At 39.1% G+C, this 14188-nt stretch overlaps 1 protein-coding gene across 9 annotated transcripts in view; it reads right to left on the minus strand.

Moving 5' to 3' along the window:
• The window catches only part of SIK3 (SIK family kinase 3), a 280765-nt gene that overhangs the window by 51549 nt on the left and 215028 nt on the right, over positions 1-14188 (minus strand). For all 9 annotated transcript variants that reach the window (XM_053672225.1, XM_053672217.1, XM_053672227.1 and 6 more), the window contains exons 5-6: positions 10415-10539; positions 9760-9883 (exon numbers count right to left, since the gene is read on the minus strand). In XM_053672225.1, coding sequence (XP_053528200.1) covers positions 9760-9883; positions 10415-10539 — 249 coding nt within the window. The remainder of the gene's footprint in view (positions 1-9759; positions 9884-10414; positions 10540-14188) is intronic.

The following is a 14188-nucleotide window of genomic DNA, read 5'->3' on the forward strand; positions in this document are numbered from 1 at the left end:
AAAATCTTCTGCCATGATGCCAAGGGTTGGGGGTGGAGGGTAGAGAGGACCCAAGTTGCTCAGAGGAGACTCTGTGAGCATTGGAAAAGCAGAGGAAGTGGCCTGTTTATTTTGTCCTTTCTACTACAGTGTGGTATAGTAGAACACTGAAATGAGTACTAACTTAGTCATTTTATTACCTGTGTGGCTTTAGACAAGTAAACTAATTTCTTTAAACTTCAGCTTCTTTACCCTACAGAGGTTGCAGCTGATTTGAGAGATATAAACCAACTCTTTTCTTAAACACTGTTAAATATTTTGGGTGTACAGGCTGAAGGTCATGACTAGCTTGAATGTTAATGACTTAACATTTGTCAGGTACAAATGCCTATGCACCCAATATATGTAACAATACTCAAGAGTCTGTATTTCTCAGATCAGCTGTGACCTCTGAGTTAAACTTCACTAGCAAAATGATAAAATAGGTGTCAATACCAATTACACAGTACAGTTATATAGCTCAAATTAGATCAAGTATAGGAAATACTGTGTCAACTCAAAAGCCATAAAGATGTTTTTAATATTATTCTAATACAAGTATACACTCTGGAAGAGTTTTGGTGGTTAGCATTTTAACAAACCTATGCAGAATGCATTCATTTAACAAGTATTTTTGTCCTAAATCTTAGGTATATGGCATTAAACAAAACCAGAATCGTATTACAGTCTGCAGACAGTGGGGATGGGGTGTGGAGACACACTAAATACTGTTAGGTAGTAGAAAGTGCTTTAAAATTAATAAAACCAAGTTATGGAGAAAGGATGACAGGAGCAGTTAGGAAAGGCCTCTTTGAGGGACACTTAACCAGAAACCTCAAGGAAGGTGAGGAAGCAAGCTGTGCAGATATCTGAGGGAACAGAAATGCATGTGCTGGGCAAGTCCGAGAATCAGCAAGGATGCTTGTGTGGGTGGAGCTCCCAACCTAAGGTGAAGAGCAGCAGGAAATGAGATTAAGGGTAGGGGTGGTCAGGGTTGTGCTTTGTAGGCCATAATGATAATGATCTTTTGAATTTTATTCTAAGTGTAAAGGAAAGCTACTGGAAGGTTTAAAGCTGGACTCTGCTCTCTATTTACTGTTTGCTGTCCTGCCACCTGTCAGATACTGTATTAGGCTACAGACAACTGTAAAAACACATTTCATCTTTTCTTTCTCTAAGCTTACAGTCTAGAGTGAAAGATACATAGAAGAAATAATTACAATAAAAAGTTTGGTAAGTCCCATGATAAAGAGCCAGGCACCCAAGGAATGGTAGAAATTATCTAGATTCATATTTCTATTACATCTAATTTCATATTCTAGAATACAGGAGGGGGTGGGGTGGGAGGAGGGAGAAGCAGTCTAGGCAGAGGGAATTATTCCAGACAATACCCCTTGTTCAGGGAACCAGAGGAGATTAGGGTGACTAGATGTACAATGGGAGCTAGGGCTGAAGAGATGAAGTCAGATCATGAAGGCATTTCTCAGCCACTGTTTTGTTAAATTGCAGTCATGAGATCAACTTAGTAAGTTATAATAAGCATTTTTAATGTAACAATAAAATATATACTGTATACAGTAAAGGCAACTTTTGCTTTTTAAAAACCTTTTGTTCAATTGTGTATGTGGGGGTGTGTCTTCAATCACTGTGTAACATATATTTTTTACTATGGTAATGACCAAAAATGTTTGACAGAGCTCTAGCCACTCTAAGGAGTAAACTTTAGCCTAAAAGCAATGATAAACTACTGAAAAGTTTAAGCTGGAAAATGATCTGATCTGAGTCATTTTTATGTTTTATATAGGTTTATATACTTTTTAGAAAGATTACTTATGCAGCCATATGAAGAGTATATTAGAGAGGGACAAGACTGGAGCCACGAATCCATTTAGTTGCTATAGTTTAATCTAAAGAAGAGTCACTACAAAGATACTGTAGGGGTAGAGGGTTGAATCTACAGGACATGGTAATAATAGATCAGCCCTGGCAATGGTTAAGAGAGGAGGAGAAATCAAGGCTAGATTCTGCCTTGGTCAGATGGTGATGTCATTCATTAAAATAGGGAACACAAAATAGGGAACACATGCCTACTAATGGGGACCTGGCCTACAACCCAGGCATGTGGCCTGACTTGGAATCGAACTGGGGACCTTTTGATTTGCAGGCTGGTACTCACTCCACTGAGTCACAACAGCAAGAGCTGGTGTGGATATTTTCAGTACACTAGCTATCTCCCACATGGTAGAATGTTGACTGTTCTCAATTATTGTCTCTACATATTTGTTCGTTGTGAACTTTAACTGGTCTACCTGACTGTGAAGCATGGTCCAGGGAGAACAAAATTCAAAAACCACTTCTTTTTTTTTTTTATTTATTATGCCATTACATTTGTTCTATTCCCCCCCTCCGTTCCACTCCACCCTGCACACCCACCCCAAGATCCCCCCCTTTAGTTCATGAACACGTGTCTCAAGTTCTTTAGATTCTATTATTTCCCCTACTATTCTTATCCTCCCTATTTTCTATCTACTGTCTATGCTACCTATTTTCTGTACCTTCTCCCCCCTTCTTCTTCTTCCACTTCCCTGTTGCTAATCCTCCATGTAATCTTCATTTCTATGGTTCATTCCTGATCTAGCTGTCCTCTTAATTTGCTTTTGTTTTAGGTGTGGTTGTTAATAACTGTGAGTTTCCTGTCCTTTCACTGTTCATCCTTTTCAGGTAAGTCCCTTTAACATTTTATATAATAAGGGCTTGGTGATGATGAACTCCTTGAATTTGATCTTATCTAAGAAGCATTTTATCTGCCCTTCCATTCTAAATGAAAACTTTGCTGGATAGAGCAATCTTGGTTGAAGGTCTTTGGTTTTCATGACTTGGAATACCTCTTTCCAGCCCCGTCTTGCCTGTCAGGTCTCTTTTGAGAAATCAGCTGACAGTCTGATGGGAACTCCTTTGTAGGTGACAGTCCCCTTATCTCTTGCTGCTTCTAGGAATCTCTCCTTCATTTTAATCTTGGCTAATGTAATTATGCTGTGCCTTGGTGTGTTCCTTCTTGGGTCCAACTTCTTTGGGACTCTCTGAGCTTCCTGGATTCCCTGGAAGTCTATTTCCTTTGCCAGAACGGGGAAGTTCTCTTTTATTATTTATTCACATAAGTTTCCCACTCATGACTGTTCCTCTTCCCCTTCTGGTACCCCTATAATTTGGATGTTGGAACGTTTAAAGATGTCCTGGAGGTTCCTAAGCCTCTCCTCCTTTTTTTGAATTCTTGTTTCTTCATTCTTTTCTGTTTGGTCATTTTTTCCTTCCTTCTGGTCTACTCCCTTGATGTGAGTCCCAGTTTCCTTTCCATTACTATTGGTTTCCTGTGCATTTCCCTTCATTTCAATTAGTTTAGCCTTCATATGTTCCTCTAATTTGTGACTAAAATCAACCAGTTCTGTGAGCATCCTGATCACCAGTGTTTTGAACTGCACATCTGAAAGTTTGGCTATTTCTTCATCGCTTAGATTTATCGGCTCTGGGGCTCTGAGTTGTTCTTGAGCCATGTTTTATCTGTTTGTCCCTGTTACGTATGAGGAGCGGAGCCTTAGGTGTTTACCCAGGCGAGGTCACCCAGGTCGCTGGTTTGTGACGCTGTATGTGGGGGCGGGGTCAGAGAGGGAGCAATGGCGGTCCTCTCTGCTTGCACCTGCCTATTTATCTGAGCGGAAATGTGCGAGCCCACTGCTCTGCGCTGTGTGGTCTCAATGCTCTCCTCTTCACTTGTTTATCTTCACACAAATGCTCAACCAACCACAGACAGTCAGCCGCGCCTCTTCCCTGTGTTCACCTGTAGCTAGCTCCAACCTGGGATCCTTGCCTTCGGCTGCCTGCGCACCACCCCAGTTGGGGATCTTTTTGGCCAACCCGCTCTGCTGCTGGCTTCACCCCCTTACCAGTTTAGCTGAGCATTTCGTTGTTTTCGGAGTCCATATTGTCGATTTTCTGTGTGGTTTGGTTGCGTTTATTGTTGTTAAAACTTTGTTTTTTAGATTTGGTTGTGTGCAGATGCACGGTGTTTCCACCTATGCCTCCATCTTGGCGGATGTCAAAAAAACCCACTTCTCACATGTTCAATCACTCACAGTACATTCCCCAAACACTGCACTTTTTTTTTTTTTTGGCATTTTGGTTGCATTTTTACCTTTCTTGAAGTAAGGAAGCATAATATACCAAAAAAAGTTGCATATTTTCTTCCATCTTCAATATTAAACTTGCTACACAACAATTCATCGACCTCGGTAAGTTTTTTAAATGTTTTAAAATTTAACCTTTATTGCATTTTCCCCATCACATTTAGTCCCCTTACATCCCCTTGGCCCAACATTCACCACACTGCTGTCATGTCCAAGAGTCCTCTTTCCTTACTGCTCAATTGCTCCACCTCCTCACCTCCCCCCACTACCTGTCATCCTGCTCTCCATCTATGAGTCTGTTCCCATTTTCCTTGTTAGTTCACTTTGTTCATTAGATTCCACATGAGTGAAGTGATATGGTATTTGTCTTTCTCTGACTGGCTTATGTCACTTAGCATAATGTTTTTCAGGTCCATCCATGCTGTCACAAAGGGTAAAATTTTCTTTTTTTAATGGCTGAGTAGTATTCCAGTGTGTAAATAACCCAGAGTTGTTTTATCCACTCATCTACTGATAAATACTTGGGCTGCTTCCATATATTGGTAATAGTAAATAATGCTGCAATGAACATATGGGTGCTTATATTCTTTTGAATTGCTGTTTTGGGTTCCTTTGGACATATTCCCAGAAGTGGGATCACTGGGTTGAAAAGCAGATGTTTTTAATATTTGGCAGTATCTCCATTCTGCTTTCTATAGCGGCTGCACCAATATGTATTTCTACCAACAGCACAAAAGGGTTCCTCTTTCTCCACATCCTCGACAACACTTGTTTATTTATTGATAACAGCCATTCTGACAGGTGTGAGATGATATCTTATTATGGTTTTATTTTTTTATAATTATAATTAATTGATTATGCTATTACAGTTGTCTTGATTTTTCCCCTTTGCCCCCTCCAGCCAGCACCACCCATGCCCTCAGGCAATACTCCCAACACTGTTCATGTCCACAGGTCATTCATATAAGTTCTTTGGTTACTCCATTTCCTATACTGCACCTTACACCTCCATGGCTATTCTGTAGCTATCTATTTGTATTTCTCAATCCCCTAACCTCTTCACCCATTCTCCCACACCCCCTCCCATCTGGCAAACATCAAAACACTCTTTGTATCCACAATTCTGTCTGTCTTCCTGTTTGCTTAGTTTTTTTAGATTCAATTGTTGATAGTTTTTATTTATTACCATTTTGATCTTCTTTTTCTTAAATAAGTCCCTTTAACATTTCATATAATAATGGTTTGGTGATGATGAACTCCTTTAGTTTTTTCTTGTCTGAGAAGCTCTTTATCTGCCCTTTGATTCTAAATAATAGCTCTGCTGGGTAGAGCAATCTTGGATATAGGTCCCTGTTTTTCACGACTTATTCGTGAAGTATTTCTTGCCAATCCCTTCTAGACTGCAAAGTTCTTTTTGAGAAATCAGCTGAATCTTATAGGAAGAACTCCTTTGTAGGTAACTCTCTGCTTTCTTCTTGCTGCTTTTAAGATTTTTCTCTTTATCTTCATCTTGTTTGGGACTCTGTGCTTCCTGGACTTACATGTCTATTTCCTTCACCATATTAGGGAAGTTTTCCTTCATTATATTTTCACATAGGTTTTCAATTTCTTGCTCTTTCTCTTCTCCTTCTGGGACCCCTATGATGTGAATGTTGGACCTCTAGAAGTTGTCCTAGAGGCTGCTTATACTGTCTTCAATTTTTGGATTCTTTTTCCTTCTGGTTCTCATTGGTTGTTTTTTGTTTCCTTATGTTCCAAATCACTGATTTGATTCTTGGTTTCATCCCTTCTACCGTTGTTTCCCTGTAAATTGTTCTTTATTTCAATTAGTGTATCCTTTGTTTCTAACTGGATCTTTTTTTATGCTCTTGAGGTACACACTAAATTCTTGGAGCATCTTTATAATCAGTGTCCTGAACTCTGCATCTTGTTGCAGATTGTTTATTTCCATTTTGTTTAGTTCTTTTTGTGGATTTTTGATCTGTTCTTTCATTTGGGCCATGTTCCTTTGTCTCCTCATGTTGGCAGACTCCCGGTGTTTGTTTCTATGTTTAGGTAGAGCTGCTTTGACTCTGTGTCTTGGTAGTGTGGCCTAATGTAGCAGGTGTTCTGTAGGGTCCAGTGACACAGCCTCCCCTACCACCCAAGTCTGGTACTTGAGGTACGACCTTCACGTGGGCTGAGTACACCTTCATCTTGTAGTTGAGCCTCGGTTGTTGTTGGTGGGTGAATGGGAGGAATTTATCTTAGCCAGTCAGTTGCAAGGACTGGTGGTGACCACTTACCACCAACCTCCACCATCTGTGGTGGATCAGCTGTGCAGGGGCATGGTAGTGGTGCTCTGAAGTGGTATATAGGTGTCCATTGGGTGCGCTGGTCCTGGAGTTTCCCAAGTGGTGTAGACCAAGGTCAGCTCCCACCTGTGTTTTGCCTGGGTCACCCTTCCTGAGCTATAAAGCAACCTGAGATGGCTGCTACTTGTGCTAGACTTGGAGATTCCCAGGTGAAGCCAAGCTATGAAACTAGGCTGGCTGCTCCTAGTGACAGATCTAGGGCTCACTAAAGCCAACTGTTGCTTGTTTGATAGGATTTAGGAAGTTGTGAAGCATGAGCCAAACTAGCCATTCTTATGTAGAAGTAGCACGGGCGGACCTGTAAGTTAGGTGGAGTGAAGTCTGTGGGGATGTCCAAGGTAGGTCAAACAGTGTTAGACAGATTGATGGAGTCTCAGATAAGGCACCAACTTACAGCTCTGTGGGGAGTGGGGGGAAAAGTTTGGAAAAGAAACAATGGCCTCTGTTCACCTTGATCTCAGATTCTCCCTGTATACCACTAGTGTCTTTCAAGCTGCTATCCCAATGCTAGAGCTCAGAGGAAGTGAGTGCGAACAGGGGAGTCTATGTGTGAGTTCTTCAAGAGGAACTGCTTGGAGTTCCAGAAGTTTCTTCCACTGACTCCACTCCCACTGGTACTTGCAGCCAGAACTTGTGAAGACTTATCTTTTTGGCTCTGGAACCCTTGCCTGGAGGGAGGGGGAGACCTGTGGGGGCGAGGCTGGGACTCCTCATTCCTGGTATCTCCCTCCCAATTTTTTAGCCACCACACGTGGATAAGGGACCAGCCTATTCCACATCTGCACCCCTTCTACCAATCTGGATGGATGTGGTTTCTTTAATTCTGTACTTGTCAAACTTCCACTCGATTCTATTTCTGATGGTTCTGAGTGATGGCTGTTCTATATTTTAGCTGTAATTTTGCTGTGGTTGTGCAAAGAGGGGTGCCAAGTCTGCCTATGCCACTATCTTGACCACAAGTCCCTCACTGTGGTTTTAATTTGCATCTCTGATCATTAGTGACATTGAGAATCTTTTCATATGTCTATTGGCCATCTGTATGTCCTCTTAGGAGAAGTGTCTATTCAGGTCCTTTGCTCATTTTTTTTATTTGGGTTGTCTTTTTCTTATTGTTTTGTAAGTTCTTCATAAATTCTGGATATTAACCCTTTATCAGGTTTATCAGTGAATATGTTCTTCATTCTGTGGGTTGTCTTTTAATTTTATTAATGATTTCCTTTGCTGTACAAAATCTTTTTATTTTGATGTAGTCCCATTTATTTATTTTTTCTTTTGTTTCCCTTGCCTGGGGAGACCTTCTGATAAAATATTGCTGCGAGCAATGTCTGAGATTTTGCTGTTTTCTTGTATATTTTTATGGTTTTGGGTCTAACACTTATGTCTTTGATCCATTTTAAATTTATTCTTGTGTGCGGTATAAGATGGCCTAGTTTCATTTTTCTGCATGTATCTGTCCAATTTTCCCAACAGCATTTACTGAATAAACTATCTTTAGTCCGTTGTATGTAATTGCTTCCTCTAATATCAATTGACTATAAAGGTGTGGGTTCATTTCTGGGCTGTCTATTCTGTTCCACTGATCTATGTGTCATTTTTTATGAGCGTAACATGCTGTTTTGATTATCATGGACTACCAGTATATTTTGATATTAGGCAGCATCATTCCTCCAACTTTGTTCATTTTTAGGACTGGCATTGCTATTCAAGGCCTTTTGTGGTTCCACATAATTTAAAAAAATATTTGTTCTAGTTCTGTGAAATATGTCACTGGAATCTTGATAGAAATTGCGTTCAATCTACATACTGCTCTGGGTAGTATGGACATTTTAATGATGTTAATTCTTCCTATCTATGAGCGCAGAATGTACTTCCACTTGTTTGTATTTTACTCTATTTCTTTCTTCAGTGTCTTATAATTTTCTGAGTACCGATCTTTTAATGTAAACCTTGGTTATGTTTATTTCTAGGTATTTTATTCATTTCTATCAACTGTGAATAAGATTGCTTTCTTAATTTCTCTTTCTCTTTGTTCATTATTGGCATATAAAAATACAACTGATTTTTGTGTATTAATTTTGTATCCTACTACTTTGCTGAATTCATTTATCAGTTCTAGTTGTTTCTTGGTGGAATCTTTGGAGTTTGCTATATATAGTATTATGTCATCTGCAAATAATGACAGTTTACTTCTTCCTTTCTGGTTTGGATGCCTTTTAGTTCTTTTGGTCTGATTGCTGTGGCTATCTTCAGCAATATTACATATTCAATATTAAAATGGTTACAGAAAAATTCATAAATTTTGACTATTTTTAAATGCACGCTGATATGATAACTGTCACAATGCAATCTTACAAAAATTGTTTTGAATGAAATTCAAGACAACTAAATGCTACTAGAACCATCTTACAGAAAAAACGAATGAACTTTTTGGTCAACCAAATAGTAGCAGCAACACTAAGGTTCAAAGACTGCTTTATTGTTGGTATTTATTACCACATTTCAGTGGTTCCCAAGAAATGAAAATATTATCCTGAAAAAGGGTGAAAAGGGGGTGAATGATGGAATGAAACAGTAATACATAGTTGCCTTGCTACTATGTAATGTGTCTAATGATTCTTTACATATATTATTTAATTTAGTCCTCATAGTAACAATCCTCACATAACTGTCAACCATTTACAGATGAAGAAATCAAAGCTCAGAAAGACTTGGTAATCTGCTACACAACACTAGCTGCTATGTGCACAGCCTAGAGCCAAACTCAGACAAACTCTGTAGAGCCACCTGATGCCAAAGCCTGCACACTGTTCCTATAGAACCCTGCCTCTGGAGGTACCCACTCAGCAAACCTGAGCTAAGAAAGGTTGCTAGCCCTGGCTGGGTCATTCGGTTGGAGCATGATCCCATATACCAAAAGGCTTGATCCCTGGTTGAGGCGCATATGGGGGGGGGAGGCGCATGTGCGCACACGTGTGACTGATCAATGTTTCACTCTTACACTGATCACTCTTTCTCTCTCTCCCCGCCTAAAAATAAATAAACATATCCTTAGGGAAGGACTTAAAAAAAAAAAAAAAGAAAGGTAGGTTGTTAAATGAGCCATTTATACTCCATCATTTAATTTCCATCACCTAATTTCTAGGAGAGTTTAACATATCTAACTTTCCATGAACCCAGTCATAGCTGTGTGCTGCCAACACCCTTACCTGTGGACATAAAAAATGGGATGCGGAACTTTCCACTCAACACCCGTGCCCGCAGATTCTGCAGTGTGCTCCCATCAAATGGCAGGGCACCACACACAAGCACATAGAGGACGACTCCAAGGCTCTGCATCCCAAACAGAGTACATACAATTAATCACATGAGAGGAAACAAAAGAGGACATTATAATATGTATCTGCAGATGATGTGAGTCATGCACAAGATAATAGAACTTTTTATTCTTTTTTTAAAAAATGAGAAATAATATGGGATATTGTCAAGGCCAATCATCTTTAGAATAGTTAACCTTCTTCTTTGCTTCCACACATTAATTTTGGGTAACATATCCTATATCTAATATCCAGTACTAGAATTTCTCTTAGTATTCTTCCTCCAGGAAGAAGGCAAGTGGCAACAACAGAAAGAATCTCTGTTCTTGACAAGGGCACCATCCAAGTTTGCCCTGGGTGGTTTTTTTTTTGCACATGCAAATGGAGAGTTTGAAATCTGTGTCTCAATCCTGCTGGGGAAAAGACTGCACAGAAAACTGGGAATTCAAAGAACAGCTAAGCAAGATCTCGATGCACAAGCAGCATATTGGATTGTTCAGGATTAGGTAACTACTGCTATAGGGCCTGAGAGAAGGCAGTCACATACCCAGATATCCACTTTGGGCCCATCATACTCCTTTCCTTCAAATAGCTCAGGGGCAGCATAGGGAGGACTGCCACACCATGTCTTCAGCAGCTGCCCAGGGGTGAAATGGTTGCTGAAGCCAAAATCTAGAAAGGCAAATGTATACTCATGTTATCTGAACCTGGCAAATACTAGCTTGTAAGCACAAGAACAAAGGTTCTGGATCATTAAGTTTGAATATCCAATGTAAAAAGACAACATTTGGAAATTATACAACCAGCCCCTTAAACTTAAAATAATAGTGAAACAAGGATACAGATGACCTCAAATGCAAAAGACATCCGGTTAACTAAAAGTAAACAAAATTGGTTTATGTCAGCAAAATAAGCACTGTTCCGTTCAAAAACCTAGGCTTAGAGAGGCAAGTGGTACTTGATTCCTTTAAGAACAAAAATCAAATTGGATAATGATTGATGTTAAGACAACATCGGAATCATAAATTCATACAAGCTTACTCAACTGGACTCAGAATTTTCGTATTACTTTTACTTCTTATGGGAAATATATTTATGACACTGACTTAAAAATCATACAAAATGACATTATTATTATTATTAAGGTTGCTTATTCAAAATAAGACAATTGCTGTTTTGTAAGTACTTTTATGCATATAAATATTTACAAGAACAACTCATATGTACAACAGGCTGAAATTCCCTCCTGCTTGGAATCTATCACATTCCCTGTGGTCGGAGCATCTGAAAATGCTCAGCACCTACCATCTAAAATTCTTTTCTTCCCTTCCTAGTTTTATTCTCACTGACAACTGTCTCCTCTTGCTATTTGCTTTTCTTCTTTCTACTATCTACAGGTGTTTTCTAGTAAGGTATGTGCTAATTTTTACTGTCTCCTTGCTCTCCATTTTTTCTGAGGGCTTAACTCTTCTAGCCCCACTATACTGCGCTTGGTAATAATTCTACAAATTTATCTCTCTGACTCTAATCTCAATTGTTAAGTTCTTGTCATGAACTTCTAATACTTGCCTGGAAAGGAACACCTCAAACTCACCATTTTCCAAAATCAAATCTGCTCTTCAAGTGATAATCCCATGGTCATTAATGGTATCACCATCCCAGTTACTAGAAGTACTGGAGTCATCTATTCTTTCTTCCTCACTTCCCATTTCTGAATGGTAAAACTTAACTGCTACCCTGTAAATGTGCTTTACATCTATCTCCTCATTTTTCTTTATAGTCCTACCATCTCAGTTCATACTGTTTTATCTCTGACGTAGATTGATGCTGCCGCTCATTACCTATACCTATTATTTCTCTCTAAGCCATCCATTCATTACACAGTGAATGTTACACAAACTGCCCTGTATTACCACCTTGCTGAAAAACATTTGGTGGCGCCCTTCTGCTTAAAGAAGTCTAAATTAGCATTGTCATTTACAGTCTCTCATCCATCCTACCTTTCCAACTTATCCCTGGCCATTCTAGCATTAATAGACTACTCACATCCTGTGTTTATGTGCCTGACTTATGCTATTTCCTCTCTGGGCCATGCCCTCTCCTTTCCTTTCCATATATGAAATACCACTCTGTTTCAAGGACCAGTCTAATATTATTTCCTGTATGAAACCTTAACTGATTTCCATCACAAAAAAAACCATGTCAATGGTTTCCTCCCCTGTGCTTCCACAGTCCTTTGTTTATCCCTCTACCACGCAATCACAACTCTGCCTTACATTATACTTAGTCGTATTACGTGTTTATTCCTTCTACTAGTCAGTAAATGGGAGGGATATCATTTTATTTATCCTAACCTCCACACAGTATTTCCATACGTAGCAGGGACTCAAGAAAGGGTCACTGAATTAAACTGTAATAAAATCATTGGACCAATCCTCGTATCACCTCCTGGCTACTACAGCCGTCTCATACTGACAGTGGCAGCTGGCCAGCTACTAGAGCCTCTACCTCCTAACTATCCCTCCTAAATTTCTAAAATTAATGATCGCGAGGGGCTTTAGAAGTCAGGACCATTATTAGAATCTCATAATATCTACTATGAGAAATCAAATGTTGTCATTCTTCAATGGAAAGTATATGTCTCTTCCGTCCAGAAAAGGCCAAGCAATGAATTAAAACCAGATGACTTTCAATTTTCCTAGTAAGCAACTTAAAAATTATAGAAATTTTCTCATTTTGAATCACAAATGCTCTATCTACAATCAATAACCTTTCTACCATTTTACACTGCTGGGGAGGGGAAGATACAAAGTTAATGGCATAAGCTTGTACATTCTACCTACCAACAGGAAATCTTTACAAAGAAAACACTGTCAAAGGGAACTACCTTCAGCTATGGCTATAGGCGTAGATTGCCATTAGGTGTTTATAACAGAAATGAGTATTCGAGAATGAATGATATGCTTAGCGTGGCAATCAGAGAGAGCCACATCTGGGGAAGCACCTGCTTTCACAGCATGTCACAGCCAAACACCTGGTACCCATAGCTAGACCCAACAGAATGACCAACAGCAAAATTTCAGTAAGATTCAATGACAAATCCTCTACTCCCTTTGCTCGTATTTCCTATTACATACCAAGCAAAAAATCTTCTAATCCTGCAAACCTGTACAAGGGTCTCCTATAATCATTCAAGTATTGTTCTTACTCCTGACTCTAAAGGTATTGCACATATAAACAAAATCTGCTTCTCCTTGCCTACTAAGACACTATTTTCCCATTAAGGCCAGCTTCCTCCAATGAATGATCTGGGATATCGCGATTCATTCTTTAATGTACCAAACCTAACAGGATACACCCACCCTCCCACTTCAATATACATACTACTGTGAACTGACAGATTTATGAAAACTATACTGGTCTTTTATCTTTAGTACTAGTGCCTCTTCACCAGTATTTCACATTTATTTTCAATATTTCTGTGCAGCTTGTTAAAATTCTGGCTAAATCATCAATGTAGCTGTAACATAATTTATTTCCTCAAAATTTAAATTGTGGATGCAGGAGAAACCTCAAATTATTACAATATACTAAATCTGGAAGTCATTTTGCAAGTTCAACTACTTCAATCAACATTTCAGGGACTGAATAATTGGGGTAGGAAGAATGTCTCCTTTTTATTCTCTCAACTGTTTCCCCTTGGGATCATTTTGTCACATGTTTTAAGAAGACTGGAAGAAAAAAATAAAAGCAGTTAAAAGTCAGACCAGTATATTTTGGGATTTGTTGGTAGTTTAGGGAAGTACTTGGGGAATGCTGCCAGGATACGTGGTAGGAAGTTAGATGGAACGGAGCAAGTGGAGAACAGACAGACATGAAACAGAATTAAGACTTTTGTTGGTTTTTAGTTATCTACACATAGAGAAAACTGAAAAAAAAAAAAACAAAACAAAAAAACCCCCCAAAAAAACCCCTTCAACTTTCTCTTTCTTGAAAAAGAAAATGATCATTAAAAAATGTAAAGCAATGAGTAAAATGAATGAGGAAGAATTCTTTCTGGCTTGGATCAGAAATGCCAAAGCAGCAGGGAAACAAGAGCTTCGGAACTGAAGTTTGCTCAGTTACCTTGAACCTAGAACACCGTAATTCCATTTTGGTTTTGGCCCTGGAGCTGCTCTTATTCATAATGTCTTACATTACTCAGTAAAGCTTTTTATTCCTAATGTGTCTTTCATAATCTCTTAATAGGTTCCTCCATATCCTTCACTCAAAATACAACATGTATATATAAAAATGTTCCACAGAGTACAGCAATATGTTG

This window comes from Artibeus jamaicensis, unplaced genomic scaffold, assembly GCF_021234435.1.
Source record: "Artibeus jamaicensis isolate MK-2021 breed Jamaican fruit bat unplaced genomic scaffold, CSHL_Jam_final contig_196, whole genome shotgun sequence".
Classification (NCBI taxonomy): Eukaryota; Metazoa; Chordata; class Mammalia; order Chiroptera; family Phyllostomidae; genus Artibeus; species Artibeus jamaicensis.